Here is a 15306-nt window from a genome sequence, read left to right on the forward strand (position 1 = left end):
AGAGACACAGACTGCTCGAGGGACAGCACCGCACAGCAGCCGCCGCCATACATCCTGACCCTCGTGGTCAGCAGCGCTCCGGCCCCGGGATGCTCTCCACCATGCGCGGGACCAATGCAGGGCTGAGCGAGGAGAGTGCTGGCAGCACAGTCCTGCTGCCAGGCCCTGCAGCCCTGCCTGCTGCAGAGAGCAGCAACAACCCTGCCCCGATGCAGGAAAGGGAAAGGAGCGGTGAGCTGTGGCGGCCAAAGGGGATGATGCCACTGCCCCACTGGCCCTGGTCTCACCCATCCTCAGCTGGCTCCAGCCCACGGCCACGGAGCACCAAGGCTACTGCCCAGGACGAGGCCCAGCGGTGCGTTTTTGTTTGATTTTATTATTAAATACATATTAAATGCCTAGGAGGCACAGAGGTAGATGAGGACAGAGCCCATCTTCCTCAGCCTAACCCAGAGACTTAACAGAAAAAAAAAACAAACCCCACAGCAAAAAGTTAGAACCAAAAAAACCTCAAAAAGCCCGAACAAAAAACCTTAACAACGCCAGACCCTCCCCCCTCAACGCCCACAGTCCAGATTTAGAAACAAACCAACAAATAAAGAACAAAACAAGGAGAAAGTCCCCAGGAAATTCACTGCGAGCAGCAGCCACCACGTCCCAGCCCAGCATGACGCCTGGCCGTGGTCCCAGGGCCACCTCCACCCCTCGCCGCTCTCCTCCGGCTTGGATGCCCTGGCCACAGGCTGCACATTCTTTGGGAAGTCAGCAGCAGGGCAGGTAGAGTCCACCCATCTGTCCACATGGACACGTGCCTGTCCACGTTGTGTGGGCCCTCCCTGCAGTTGGCACCTCTCTCGCTCTCAGTAAATGACCTCGTAAACCGTAGCTTTCTTGTCCCCTGAGCCAGTCACGATGAACTGGTCATCTGTGGAGACATCGCAGCTGAGGACGGAGGAGGTTTCCTTTGACTGGAGAGAGGAGGGCAGGGGGTAAGCACAAGAAGCAGCCCCAGAGCAAGGTCCCAGTCCCACCCCTTGGGACCTGGGGCCCCGAGCTGTGCCGGGGGTGGGGGGGGGCTGCAGGGACGAATTTGTTTACGGGGCTCATTATTGCTGAGATACATTTACAGCTGGGTTGTACTGGGCCATCCCAGCTCTGGGCAACCTCACCCAGAGGAACATCTCCCCCCCCACCCCTGATCACAAAGGCTACGTATGCCCCACACCTGGAAGATGCTGGCTCCATAGGGTGTCCGCCAGGCGTTCAGCAGGTTGTCCTTCCCCGTGCTCACGAACCACTTCCCTGTGGGAGGGACAGAAGGGACAAAGAGGAGCATCATGTCACCAAACCAGGCCCACCAGCTGTATTCCTGCAGCAAATTGTGCCCAGGTTGTGTAACACAAGGTGGGGACAAGAAAGCAACGCCTCTGGCACTCGTTAGCCAAGGCACTGTTTTAAGGAACACAAAGGGGAGTCCTGTGACAACAGAGCTGAGTGCAGCCATGGGTGTTGCTCCAGGAGGGACAGACGCCCCTTCGCTGAAGGATACCACTAGCATCCACACAGGACTGGGCTGGCTACTGGACCCAGTGCTTGCCCCCAGTGCAAAAAGCTCCGAGACACACGGCTAGGAGAGGAGACTGCATCCACAAGGTTCCAGAGGCAGCGGGCTGGTATAGGCGTGCCTACCGCAGGAGGCGAATTTGAGGGAGAGGACGCAGCTCTCATGGAGGTGCAGCTGGTACTTGTCTGGTTTGGTGACATGCAGGATCTCCACGTTGCTGCTCTCCATGCCCACTGCCAGCCACTCTCCTGTTGGGCAGTACCCCAGGGAGAAGATCTAGGGAGAGAGACAGGCTCAGGCAGTGGCCCAGCAGGTCCCAGCTAGCCCCATGGTGCTCCCGGTCGGCCCCAGTCCCTACCTGGGAGCTGAAGTCATGCTGCTGCAGCTGACGCCCTTCCCGCAGGTCCCAGCACCGTACCGTGTTGTCCAGACCCCCTGTCCACAGCTTGGTACCATCATTAGAGATGTCGATGCAGCTGGCACCATCTGTGTGGCCTTGAAACTGCCTGGGAAAGAGGGGGACAGAGAGGGTGAGAGCACGGCTGTCAGGGCTGCCAGCGCCACCAGCACCTGCAGTGTAAAGCGTGGGCCAGAGCAGCACCCAGCAGTGAGGAGCAGACCCCTGCTGCAAGGACAGGGACTGTCCTATGGCCAGGGTTAGACCGCCAGGAGGGGAGGCCCTGGAGGGGACCGAGCGGTCCCTGGCCTGACGAGCCCCGAGCAGCCCTGCCCACGCTCCCCCTGCCCCAGGCTCACCTGACCAGGGTCTGGTTCTGCAGGTCCCACACCACGATGTTGCCATCACTGCAGCAGGAGAAGCAGACTTTGGCGTCGGGGCTGATGGCCAGGGCATAGCAGGCGGGGGCAGAGGAGGTGAGCTCGGCCTTGATGCGGGGCGTTGGGGCTGCCAGGTCCCAGATGGAGAGGGTGCTGGCCTCCCCCCCCACGATAAGGCTCCGGCCGTCAGGCAGCAGCTTGCAGGAGCGGATGTAGTTGTCGCGGTTCTAGGGTGCAGGAGGGAGGACCCCATTAACCCCTTCCCCTCCAGCCCTTCTGCACCCATCCCAGACTGCCTGGTCAGCCTAGGGCCAGCAGCTTGTACTGAGGGTAGGAGCAGCAGCATTGGGAGAGCAGGGCTGGGGCAGGGGTGGCTGTGCAGCCCACCCCGTCCCATGCCCAGAGCGGTCGCCCCAGCCAGCCCCCATAGGAGCCCCTCAGTTTGTTACTGCACTATGAACGGCCTCAGGGACACCCTCAACCCACAGCATCCCTGCCAGCAGCTGCCTGACAGACACGGCTGGTCCTGGAGGAGACGAAGGGCAGCCAGGGAGGCAGCTCCAACAAGGCTGAAACAGCCCATGGCTCCGAGCACTAGAACACCATTTTTCCCTGCTCCCAAACTTCTGATGCAGCTTGAAATTATCATGACTCAGTCATTTCCTTGTTTGTGCATCTGTATCTTCAAGGTCAGCACCATCCAGGAATATTTGTCAGGCTGCCCAGGCCCCAAGCAAGTCGAGGGGAGGACTTGGGTTTGGGCTGTTCAAAGCAGGCACAGGGACTCCCAGTTCCAGCAGCCCGTTTAAAATAAACCTCAAAGAAAACAAGTTAAAAATACTCTCAGGTGATGGCTGTGCCTCCAGCTTGGCTCTGGTGAGTTGCTGTGGTCTGACAGTCCATTTCATTTATTTTTAAAAGAAACAGGAGTTCTCCCTCCAGCCAGGCTCACACAAGCAAAAGCAGAAAGGACAGAGCTGAATCCGAGTGCTGCTTCAAGCCCATGCAATTCTGGCCTGTATGAAGTATCTGGCCAGGAGGGGTTGACACTGGCAAAGGCTTGTCTTAGGGTAGGTGCTGTCAAACAAAGCAGCGCCAAGGCGTGGGGGTGTAAAAGCCCCCCAACAGCTTGGGATGCTCAGAACAGATGGGGTGGCAGAGGAGAGCACACTGGCAGCACAGAGCCACCATCCCTCCCCAGCAGCCCCCCACTGCCCCCACTTAGAAATGCACATGGAGACTCTCCTCAGTGCACACTGTCGCTTTCAGAGGCCCCCTGCATCCCCAAGATCCGCAATGGAGACCCCAGACCCCCTCTGCACCACAGCACTGTGGCACAGTGCAGGGAAACGGGGAAAAAAGCTGCGCCAGAGTGGCGGCACGCTCCTCCTTACCAAACAGTCCAGCTGAGCCACGGCTGTCTTGGTGCCTGGCTGCCCCACATCCCACACCTTCACACAGCCCTTGCCCCCGGTGTAGACGTGTCGCGTGGAGTTGCTGATGGTGACGGCGCAGACCACCTCGCCGTGGGTCAGGGTGTGAAGCTGCCGAGCGTGGCGGGGGATGCCGGAGCCGATGAGGGCGTCGGGTGGGAAAGGCACCGGCTGCATCTGCCCGTCGGCGCTGACGTGGAAGGAGTAGGCGCTGGAAGGGGACAGAGCAGTAAGAACCAGCCGAGGATCCTGCACGGAGAGCAGCCGGCACTACGTCGGACACAGCGTGCCTGACACAGGCAGCACGGTTTGGAATCAGAGCCACGAGCAGAGTGGTGCCCAGTGAAGCCTGGCCGGGCACACGATAGCCTGCCGCTGCCCAGAAACGGGTGCCCCCCCCGGGCTGTGCTCCCCATCCCTGCTGGCCCTGGCCTGCCTGCACCCCCCAGCTTAAGCCCTGCAGGACACCTCGTCCCCTGCCCCCCATACAGCCCCCAGCCCAGCGCGGCCCCACTTACGGTTTCCCCGAAGTCCCCACTTGCATGCCGGCTGCCCCCCCAGCCCAGCGCGGCCCCACTTACGGTTTCCCCGAAGTCCCCACTTGCATGCCGGCTGCCAGCCCTGGGACGCGCATGTGGGGGTGCGGGTCGTAGCCCACCTGGAGGGGACAGCAGGTGAGAGCAGCTCGCGCCCCACGGCCCCCTCAGCCCTGCAGGGAAGAGGCTCACGCACCAGGGGGGAGCGCCCGTAGCTGCCGGCTCCCACGGCGGCCGCAGCCCCGTTGAGCTGCGGGGACATGAGGTGGAGGCTGGCGTAGGCACCAGTCCCGGCCATGTCCCCGTTAACTGCGGGGTGGGCCATGCCAAAGGCAGCCGAGTAGGGGCTCTGCACTCCCAGCGGATTCCTCAGGCCCAGGGCTGCGGGGGGAGAGGCAGCGTGAAGAGACGGGGCCCAGGGTCCATCCTCGCGGGGGACCAGGGGACCAGCGCTCAGAGCCACCTGCCCGGGCCCCGGCAGGGCCAAGCTCACCCAGTGGGTCCATGGGGGCCTTGGCGGCGGCGGGGCGAAACTGCTGGGCGCCGCTGGAGCCCGGGGCCACGGTGTCACCCTGGGAGGTGGGTGTGCTGGACTTCAGGCTAGGTGTCCCTACCTTCTCCACCTGCCAGGAACAGAGCGGGGAGGTCTGACAGCCGCGCTACCGCCCTGCCAGGGGGTCTCCTCAGGTCCCCCCTGAGCGAGCTGGTCCATGTTCCTCACCCCTGATGACAGCCCAGCCCAGCCAGCGCTGCAGGGTCTGGGGGATGGGACATGAGAGGGGATCTAATGGAACAGGAGCCCTCCCTGTCCCCCCAGCATTGCCTTCACCCCATGGGTTTGGAGGCAGGCAGACCCACGTCCAGCAGCTCTGCCAGCCGAGCCCGGGCAGCAGGGACGCGAGCACAACCCCCGAGCGAAGCGCCCCAGCTGCCCCACGCTACTCACGTACCGTGGGTGCATCCTTGCTCCGAGACGGGGACGTGCTGCTCGAGGAGGCCATGGAGGTCGGGCTGAGCGGTATGGCCTCCTTCCTGCCCAGTGGGACCTTCTCCACCCCATTCTCCCGGGACGAGTAGGAATGGACGCTGTGCGGGGAAGAGGGGTCCTGGAGGGGGAGGGAAATCAGCAGGCAGCAGAGCAGGCAGGAGTGCAAGGACGTCCCAGGCCATGGTGAGCCGGTGGCTCCAGAGAGGGACAGGCTGGGACCCTGGATCCTGGGGCTCATTGCTGCCATCATTGAGGGCCAGTGAGCACGACTCAGGTCCCACTGCCACCTCCCCATGCTGCCTGCCTCCTCCTGTAACAGCCTGTTAGCCCCCGACTCAGGCAGAGGGACGGGCAGCGTACACCAACCCCAGCCCCTTCCCAGTGCCCGGCATGCCGGTGCACTCACCTCATCCACCACCAAGTTGTCTTCACTTTTGTCTGCATCGCTGCCCTGAAACACAGAGGACAGTTGGAGCCAAAGGGGCTGAGGCTGCCCTCGCTCCTGCCTGGGAGGTGCCGGAGGCGCAGGCAGCTCCACACATTGCAGTGCAAGAGGGGATGGGGATGCCCCGAGCCCCCCAGCCCTGGACTCACGTAGTCTGTAACGAAGTCCTTCTCCTCCACCTTCCTCTTTTTGCTGCTGCTCAGGTACTCGGAGATGGCTCGTGCCCGCTCCCCATTGGGCAGCGCCAGGGAGCTCTGGGGTAGGGGGACACAGCGTTAGGGGCTGCGAGCTGCTCTGCCCAGCCCCCAGGACGGGCAGCACCAACGCAGGGCTGCGGCTGGCTCTAGGGGCACCGAGGGCCCCAGTGCAGCCCCCCCCGTGCCACCAGTTCGGGCTTCAGCTCCTGCCGAAGGAGCAACGAGGGGGGACGCTGCTTGGGGGAACGGTGCGGTTTGCCCACGTGACACAGGGAAGGGGTCCCCAGGGGGAGAGCACCCACCCACACGGCTGTGCCGGCAGTGGGGCCTCGGCCGGGCAGCGGGATCTGTCCCCCGCACGGCTGCCCGCTCCCAGGGTCCCGGCCGGAGCCTGCGCAGCTGGAGGGAAACGGTGCAAGAGAAGGAAAAGGCACTTACGGGGCCGGGGTCTCGCTCTGTCGCCGTGGCAACGCAGAGGCACAGCAGCAGGAGGAGGGAAGGAGGGACACACTGTGCCACCGCCGAGAGCCCCCCAGGAAAGCCGCCCGCTCAAGCCGCCCGCTCCTCCCGCAGGTGCTGGGGTGCTCGTGGCAGGGCTGGGCCAGTGCTACAGCAGCAGGGTGGTCCTGGGCCCCCACCAGGGATGACCCCCCCCCCAGCCCACCCCACTGCCCTCCCAGGTGGTGCTGCTCAATGGGGTACATTCCCCACCCAAACCCCTCGCAGCTGGCAAGCCCCCCACTCCACCAGCCCAGCTGGGAGCCCCAAGGCAGAGACAAGCTGCCCCCCACCCAGCCCTGGCCCCCACCCACCCCGGGGAAGTGCCCAAGCGGGAAGGACACGGGGAGCAAGCGCAGCCCCGGGGCCCAGCATCACCCCTTCCCAGGCTTGCCTGCTGCCAGGAGGGTCACACCAGACCTGACCCCCCACCCCGGCCCCTGTCTCCCATCCCCCCACACTCACCCCTAGGCTCGGTGTCATGGACTCCTCGGTCGTCTTTGGCGAGAAGCTGGGCCTGGGCCCCCAGCGCCCCCGAAAGCGCCAGCAGCCCCGAGGCGCTGCTGATGCCAGCGAGGCCGGTGGGCTGCATCCCGGAGGGGTGGGGGGTCAGCGGGATGGGAGGAGCGTGGTGTGAGAGGTGCTGGGTCTGGAGCTGGTGCTGGAGAGGAGCGGGAGGAGAGAGGAGAGCCGAAGAACCGCATCAGGATGGCCGCCGGGTAGGGGGGGAGGGAAGAGGCTGCTCCTCCCCACCGGCAGCCCTGGGTCAGCCAAGGGATGGATGGGGAGCTGGGTGAGGAGGGGCAGGGCACACTCCCAGGGTGCCCCAGCCAAGCTGCCGGGGGCACCACGTCCCTCCCACCGCCTCCCCCCACCTCATGACAGGAGCTACTGGGACAGATGGGAGACCCTACGTGTATCCATACCACTGTACTGCTGCGGTCTCGCGGGAATAACTGAGGTGTGGGAACAGTGGCGACCCCCACCCTCCACCCGGGCCACAGTGCATCGGGACACAGTGACACGCACCAGCCATCACCCCCACACCCTGTTTTGACACCGCTACAGCAGCAGCTGCATCTCCTCCAGCCCGAGCACTGCTGGCAGCCCCCCAAACAAGCCCGGCTTGCCCTCCTCCTCCCCCCGACTCAGCCACAGGAGGGCGAAGGCACTAGGGGCAGGGGGCTGCAGCCGACCCCCCCTGTGCTCGGGGCAGGACAGGTCTCCAGCCCAGGGGACGGTGGGAGCACAGGAGGCACCATTGCCTGCGGGAGCCCAGCACCCCCAGCCAGGGGGTGGCGGGAAGGGGTGGGCAGAGGGTTGACGTACCCCGATCGCCGCGTTCAGGTCGGTCATAGTCACCTGCTTCGCACGCTCCACGGCCTGGACCACCTGCTGCTGGTGCTGCAGGAGAGAAGAGCACGTCAGCACCAGGCGATGCCCCCGCCGACTCCTGCGGCGAGCAGGGCTGTGGCAGTCTCATTTCGTCAGGGGATGGGGTGAAGCCAGCCCCCCCAGCCCAGCCCAAAGCACAGGGCCCGAGTCCCCCAGCAGGGACACTCCCTGTGTCCCAAAGGAGCTCTGCACACCCAGTCAGAGGTGAGGGTCCGAGGGCTCACCCACCTCCTGAGACAGGAACGGGATGAGCTGGGCGCAGATCACATTGAGCCGCTTCGCAATCTCCGTCTGGCAGCAGAAGAGAGGCAGTGCCTGTCAGGGCAAGGGGCAGAGCTGCCCCCACGCTGAGCGGCCCTGGCACCGCGGGAGACCCCTCCCGCCAAGGGCGCTCCCCAGGCAGGCAGGTGCCCCCTCCCCATCGCACCCAAGCAGCCACAGGGTGCCAGCGCTTGGCCCCAAGAGCTGCTGCTCAGCACCAAGGACCAGAAACACCCCGGGGGGAACAGGAAAGCTCTCCTTCCCAACGCCACCCCCTCCAAAAACATGAGCCCAGCATCCTCCATCCCCACCCTGAGACCCCCGGGACGGCTCCCGCCTCCTCCTTGCCAGGGACATGGAGCCCCACGGCCCATGCCACCAAGGGCCATCGCCAAGCAAGCCCCCAGCCCCGCAGGTCAGGGCCCCGGCCTCGGCAGGCTCCCCTCCGCCCTCCGCGCAAGCCTCCTGCCGGCACCACGACTGCTAATTGCCGCTCTCCCGGCCCGCAGGAAGCCCTGGAGAGGTGCTCTCTTACAGCTGCTGTTTTTCTGCAACACTTGAGTGCCACAGGCAATCAGGAGCGCAGAGCGGGGGAGCGGCACAGGGAGGCAGAGCAGTGGTGTGCCGTGGCATCGTGCCTGCCATGCCGCGCTCCCACCGCACCCCGCAGCCAGCGCAGGGCCCTCGCCAGCCCCATGCTGCACATCCCGGGCTGGGGGCAAGCACAGACATTGGGTCATCGCCGGCCCCACAGACACATCCCTGGGTAGAACCCCCAGGGTCTAGGGGGTCAGGCCCCTGCCCCGAGTACCAGTGGGTGACAGCCAGGAGAGCAGACACTGCTCAAGGCAATAGCAGAGACGCCCACGCTGCTCTTCCTCGCACAGAGCCGGGGACTCCACCCCAGCACCAGAGAGGGGGCAGAGATCAGCGGCTCTCCCTTTAGGCGGGGGATGCCCCAGGCACGGGGGCTCCAGGTAAGGTGCTGTCCCAAGCTTCCAGGAGCTCCCTGCCCATGCCGGTGGGGAGGATGAAAACGTTACGGAGCCAGCACGGGGCTGAGAGGAGGGGGTTGAATACAGACCTTCTTGTCAGCCCCAGGAGGAGACCAGAGGCTGAAGGGCCCCAACAGCCAGGGGTGGAGCTGACCCCAGATCTCCCCACCAGGACCTTGGGCAAGTCTCCCGTGCCCGGCTGGCGCAGGCGCCGCGGTGCCAGGACGAGGGGCCACAGCGCTGCCAGGCCGGTGGGGGGGACATAGACCCAGTGACACCCCATGCTGCCCTTCAGAGCAGCCACCGTCCTGTTTTTGCCAGACCCACAGAGAGCAGAAACAATCCAGCACCCGCCCTCGCTTCCCCTTCCGAGGGAGGAAAAAAGCGAAAGAAAAGAAAGGAAGGCGGGGGGAGCAAGGAGATTTGGCAGCAGGCAGTTCTGGGAAGGATTTAGCTGTCTCCCGGGGCTGGCAGTGATGGATTCTCTTCCCTAATGCACTGATGGGCAGCAGCTCCTTGGGGAGAGCTGCCTCCAATTCACTCGCACTCGTTAATGTGCAATTTACTGGCACTTTAACGCTCTCAGCATGAAAAATGATCATGCTGTTTGCAGCCCCCCCAGCCACCAGCACCATCACCTCCCCTCTGGCTCGCGGTGAGCAAGTCCAAGGCCAGGCAGATTCGGGGAGGCGGTTTTATAAAAAGCTACAGGCCCCTTCCATGCCAAAAACAAAACAACAATAAAAAATTAACATCTCCTGCTCATTCCTGTCTTGAGCCTCCCCTGCCGAGCCTGTGGCTGCCTGGAGAGCTGCACCATCACAGCCAGCCCCCCGGCCCCCAGCCCCATTTCCCTCCAAACAAACCCAGACAGGGTAAAACCGCCCTGCGCCTCGGCCCTTGCCGGTGCCAGCACTGCCGATGCCAGCACCATGGGAGCCGGGTGGCTGGGGAGCCTCTGGGGGATGCTGGGCTGGGCACAGCGGGGACGGAGGCAGCACCGCACCACGGCACTACCCTGCCTTCACCAGCGGTGATGGGGCAAGTGCTTCCTCAGGGGTCCCGGGGCAGCCGAGAGCGCTCAGGACCCCTGCCCATGCCCACAAGCAGCACCAGATTTGGGGGAAGGGGAGGAGAGACGGCGACCCGATCTCCCCACGGCGGTGATAACCCGCAGCTCCTGCGCAGGCGGTTCCCATTTTTCACACAATGGCCGCTGGCTGTCAGAGCAGACTTACGGGCCCTTGTTAAAAGTGCAGACAGCTCGCTGGCGGGCAGCCAGCGACACCTGGGACTGGCAGAAAACACGAGCCTGCAAGGGCCAGGGGAGAACAGGCAACCAGATGAGAGGAGCACACACCCAGAGGGGGTGCTGGGCCGGGCAGACCCTCAGCATCGCCCCTCGCAAGGGCGGCTTCACGCCTCCTTCTCGGCCGGCTTTGCGTAGCGGGGATGGCGGCACGGGGCAGGGTGCACATGGGAAACGAGGAGAGCCGCAGAAACACCCACCCGGCGGGTGGAAAGCCGGCGAGATCGGCTGTCAGCCTGCCCTGTACTGGGGGCCGGCACCCCCACGCCGGCCGCCTGAGCCGGCTCCCGCGCAACAGTTGGTGGCGGCGGGGTGCGGGGCGGGAAGGAAGGAGGCCGTGGCTGCAGCACGCCTCGCCAGGCTCCTCCGCAGCCTCTTTAAAAATAGATGAGAAGAAACCTTCTGTCTCAGAGCAGCTGGTGACCTGGAGCGCGGCGCAGCGGGAGGAAGGGAGGGAGGGAGGGAGGATGGGGAGGCAGCGAGGGGGGATGTGCAGCCCCGAGCCCTTGGGGAGCCCACCCTGCACCCACGCCCCAGCCCCCTGCTTCCCACCTCAGGATGCTCCTCAGCCCCAGCCCCCAGGCGAGCTGCCCCCAAGGGCCAGCTGGCACTGGACAGCAGCCAAGATAGCGAGGCAGAGCTCGTCACCCTGCCCATCACCCGGCCGTGACGCAGCAGCACCCCTTGCCCCGCGGGAGCCGGTCTCCTCCACGACGGTCCCCAGGTGGCCACTCACAAGTGGTGCGAGCAGCCATGCAAGCACAAGTCCTCCACCGCTGCTCTCTCTTCCCACCGCAACAAGCGCATCGCGACACAGTCAGGAACGCACACCCTGAACCCAGCGAGCAAATGGCAGCTCACGCTGGAGTGCACACGCGTGTGCGGAGAGCTGAGGAGACAGGCCAAGGCCATGACGCAGAGAGGCGCAGAGCTCCCAAAGCACACAGAAGGGAGCACAGCCCCCACAAGCACAGCCTTCCCTGGGCTACGGCAGGGAGCGACTTCCCACGCTTTCCGTGGGAAGGGATGACCCTGACGGGCCCAGATGGCAAGGCAGGGACGGGGAGCAGGGACAACGCTCCCATCCCACACAGACTCACCTGTTTGTGCATCTCGATGTTCAGGCCGTAGGACATCTCGTAGTACTGCGAGGGAGAGAAGGCAGCATCAGCACGGCTGGGGAGCCCAGGGGGACTCAAAACCAGAAAGTCCTCTCCGGCGCTGGCGTGCAGGGTCAGCCTGGCCACAAACGCCCATGCTGTGGCCAGGCCAGGAGGAGAACATGGTCCCCAGCAACTCTCCCGGGAGCAGAGGTCTCTCTGGCACATGGCCGCAGCCCACAAAACAGACACGGTCCTCCTGGGGCTCCCGCTCGCTGCCCGCGGGAAAGGAGACAACCCGCACAGGAGCAGCTTCGCCACCACCCCGCCACCACGCGCTCTGGCAGCAAGCCCTGCTCAAACACCACAGCTCGTTTTGGGGGAAAAAAACAGACAATAACTGCCACAGGAACTAGGTCTCAGGGCCTGGCCGCACAACCCAAACGCGAGGGGAAGCCAAACCATCCCAGGGCTGCGTGTCCTTTGATGGTTCAGAGGAGACACCCCCCACCGCACTCCTCCTTTCAGGTGGAGCTCACTAACCATGACATAATGACGCTGGATTTCTGTTTTTTCTGTTGCCAGCTTTTCACATTCTAACTTCAAGCTGTAAAAATAAAGAGAAGAAAGAGAGGGAGGGAGGGAGAGGGAGACACCCCCTGGTCCCCCACAGGCAAGATCTCCCAGGCTGGACAGAGCACAAGCCCTCCCAGCGCACTGCGTGCTTCAGCCTCCTGCTCTCAGATTCAATCCCGTCTCCCAGCAGAAGCCAAGAAAACCACCTGAAAGAGGGTGGGAAGGGGCTGACAAAGAGGAGATGGACAGCAAAGGGATCCAGGCATCAGGGAGCAATCTGCATGGAGTTTTAACCCCCTCCCCAGCATCTGCTTCCCAAATGGAGCGAGCTGCAAAGCCGAGCTGCATTTCAAACCTTGCTCTGCCCAGCACTGTGCGGGGAAGGGGAGGTGATCCTGGCCAGCAGCAGGGCGGATCAGAGGGACTCCAGGTCTGCTAAGTGACGGCTCCAGCTCAGCCCAGAAGCCGGGCCCTGGAAGCCAGCATCCTCATCCTGGGGCTTTTGGCAGGAAGAGGCCGAGTTTCCCCCTCAAACAGTGTCATTTCAAGCTACCAAGGTGGTGCTTGGCACAGCCGTCTTCCAGATGGACCAGTGCCCGCAGCAGCATGGGACGGCACTTCCCGCCAGCCCACACTGATGCCCAGCACCGAGGGGGAGCCCGTCTCTCGCCAGCGCCAGTTAAGTGCCCAGCGCCTTGCTGGCACGCGAGCCCTGGCAGCTTCTCACCTGTGGTATTGGTTCTGCAGGAACTGGAATTCCTCCTTGATGCGGTCCAAGGTCTCCGGGTAAGTCAGCTTGAGGGACTGAGGGGTGCTGGGGATGGCACTGGCAGCGACAGCAGCTCCCGAGGCAGCAGAGGGTGCCTGGAGATGGGCCTAGGCAGAGGAGGGGACCCCCTGGGTCACCACTGCTGGCCCAGTGAGGCTCGCGAGTCCCCCAGGGGTTGTCCTGCACCCGGGGAAGAGGCTATGGGCACGTCTGGGAGAGCAGCACATGGAGGAGGTGGCAGAAAGAGTTATTGCAGAGGAAACTGGTTACAGCCAAGCACCAAGGGCAATCGTTCTCCACCTTTCCAGCATTGGTTCAGCCACTGAGCCAGAAGAGGAGGATTAACAACCACGGGTGGCACAGAGCGTGCAAGCCTGCGCGGGCAGAGCGTGCAACCCCCCCCCCGGCCCTCCCGCCCAGCCCCGAGGCTCTGTCCTCGCCCACTCATCACCGGTCCCACAGTCACGCCCCAACTGCGATACAGCTTCCAGCATGTCAGAAAACCCAAATCCCCGCAGCTCTGGGGCTCAGCATCAGTTTGGGAAGCACCACACCACCGCTCCCGAGCGCGTTACATGCCATCCCCACAACTTTGCAGGCCGAGGCCGACACGTCCCACCCCCGCGGGGCGAGGCAGGCCCAGAGTCGGGTTTGGGGGCGCAGGCCCGTGCCAAGGGCCAGGCCAGCACGGCTGCCGCAGCACCACGTGCTCGCCCGTGGCCCAGAGGGGACGAGGCTGAGCCGCGGGCTCACCGGGGGCCGGTTCTGCGGGAACATCTTTGGCACCGGACAGGCCCAGGATCCCTCTTGCCGCTCCGGGCCCCACCACGGGCTCAGGCCGGGGGCCTGGGGATGCTTCCCAGCTCTGGATCAGGCCCTGGGAGAGAGACGGGGAGTCACGGCCCGGCGCTGCCCACTCACGCAGCCGGCCGGGGCGCGGGGCCCTGCGGGAGCCGCAGCGGAGCAGGGCAGAGCCCCGGGGCCCGGTCCCTCCCGCAGCTCCCCCCCGGCCGCCGGGACCCCCGCGCCCCGGCCGAGCCGCTCCGCATCCCCGCGGGGACCGAGGGGCCCCGGGACTCCTTCCGGCGGCTGCGGGACCCGCCCGCCGCAGGACACCCCCCACCCCACCCCCGCCGGCTCCCCGCCCCCAGCGCGGGCTCCGCCGCCCCCGGCCCCGCCGCGGGCACGGCCCAGGCCCGCGCCCCCCCGGCGCCGCGCAGACAATGGCCCCACCGCCGCCGCCCGCAGCAGGTACGGCCGCGGGGAGGGACCGGCCTCGCCGCCGCCCCAGCCCCGAGCGGGGCCGGACCCCGCCCGGCGGGAGTCCCGGAGCGGGCCCTGACCGGCGCGGCAGAGACCGAACCGGACCGGACCGGACCGGACCAGACCGGACCGGCGCGGGCGGGGCGGGACGGGACGGGACTGGACTCACCGCGCTGCTGGCTCCGGCTCCGGCTCCGGGCGCACGCCCCTGCGGCGGGGCGGGCCGGGCCGGGCCGAGCCGAGCTGCACCGAGCCGGGCCGAGCCGAGCCGGCGCCCCCTCCCCGCCCGCCCCGCCCGCCGCGGCAGCCGCTCTGCGGAGCGCGATCAATGAACGAGCGCCAGCGCCAGCTCCACGTGGGGCCTGGCCCGTGCGGGCAATCGCCCCGGCCGCCAGCCAATGAGAACGCGGCGGGAGCGGCCCGCCCCCACGTGGGGCGCGCGGAGCTGCCTTCCCATTGGCCAGCCGGGCCGGCCGCCGCGGAAGGTGTCAATCTGGGGAAGGCCGAGCAGCCAAAGAAGAGGCGGCGCGGGCGGGGGAGCGGCGATTAACCCGTGCGGTGCCGGGCGGGCCCGGGGGGGGGGGGGGCACCGAGAGGGCGGCCACGGCGGGGGCTGCCCCCAGGCCGCCCCCCGCGGGACCGGCCCCGCTGCCGGTGCGCGGGTCCCCTGGCCGGCGGGGCACGGCCCCTTCCCAGCCCTGCGGCGGGGACCTCCCCCCCCCCCCCCCCCCGGCACCGCAGCTTCGCCCGCAGAACGGAGCGGCGGGGTTTGCACCCAAGGCCCTGCGCCCCCCGCCCCTTCCCGCTCAGGCAGCGCTCTGGTTTTGGGGCTTTTTTTCTAATACACACTAAACACAAGAAGTCGTTGCCCGCCCCCCACTCTTTTTTTTTTTTTTTTAATCAAGAAAAGACAAGACACGAAACCAGGAATCCTCCCCCGGGGCTGCCGGTCTCGCTCACCGAGAATTCCCTGCGGCATGTGATGGCGGGGAGCGGCAGCATCCCTCTCCCCCGAGAGCTCAGGGCGCTGGCCCGGGAAGGGCTCCTGGGTTCGGCCCTCTCCTCCGGCCCCGGGACCCCCGTTCCCCCTCAGGGACCCCCACGCATCCCCCGCCCGCCAGCAAAGGGCCGGCGTCCGCCTGGCCCAGAGGAGGGTCTGCCAGCACCCACCCCGGCCCCCGCTCCCCGCCATCGCCCGCC

The 15306-nt window shown here is 65.7% G+C and overlaps 1 protein-coding gene across 7 annotated transcripts; it reads right to left on the reverse strand.

Annotated features, from left to right (window-relative positions):
- Positions 1-356: 356 nt before the first annotated feature.
- LOC128148094 (transducin-like enhancer protein 1) lies at positions 357-14408 on the reverse strand. Of its 7 annotated transcripts, XM_052801551.1 has the most exons (22): positions 14276-14403; positions 13597-13720; positions 12802-12950; positions 12430-12506; positions 12042-12105; positions 11499-11543; positions 8062-8124; positions 7768-7842; positions 6904-7099; positions 6379-6395; positions 5893-5997; positions 5705-5749; positions 5261-5416; positions 4804-4933; positions 4507-4691; positions 4356-4432; positions 3736-3985; positions 2321-2568; positions 1923-2070; positions 1690-1840; positions 1226-1302; positions 357-968 (listed from the first exon to the last, which is right to left on the reverse strand). In XM_052801551.1, exons 5-22 carry the CDS (start codon positions 12042-12044, stop codon positions 861-863), a joined length of 2079 nt encoding a protein of 692 aa, XP_052657511.1. In that variant the 5' UTR covers positions 12045-12105; positions 12430-12506; positions 12802-12950; positions 13597-13720; positions 14276-14403; the 3' UTR covers positions 357-860. The 7 variants fall into 7 exon arrangements, 6 of the variants coding, with proteins under 6 accessions (XP_052657511.1, XP_052657507.1, XP_052657506.1 ...); XR_008237182.1 differs by lacking the exon at positions 12430-12506 and having other exon boundaries at positions 1923-2066; positions 14276-14408; XM_052801547.1 differs by lacking the exon at positions 12430-12506 and having other exon boundaries at positions 7801-7842; positions 14276-14407.
- Positions 14409-15306: the final 898 nt, after the last annotated feature.

The sequence above is a fragment of the Harpia harpyja genome, chromosome 11 (assembly GCF_026419915.1).
Source record: "Harpia harpyja isolate bHarHar1 chromosome 11, bHarHar1 primary haplotype, whole genome shotgun sequence".
In the NCBI taxonomy this organism is placed as follows: Eukaryota; Metazoa; Chordata; class Aves; order Accipitriformes; family Accipitridae; genus Harpia; species Harpia harpyja.

Coding starts and splice junctions, on each gene's coding strand:
- LOC128148094 (XM_052801546.1), bottom strand. CDS start 13,620: ATGTTCCCGCAGAACCGGCCCCCG. Junction 12,106..12,801: donor CTGCAGAACCAATACCACAG/GTGAGAAGCTGC, acceptor TTATTTTTACAG/CTTGAAGTTAGAATGTGAAA. Junction 7,843..8,061: donor TCCCGTTCCTGTCTCAGGAG/GTGGGTGAGCCC, acceptor TCTCTCCTGCAG/CACCAGCAGCAGGTGGTCCA.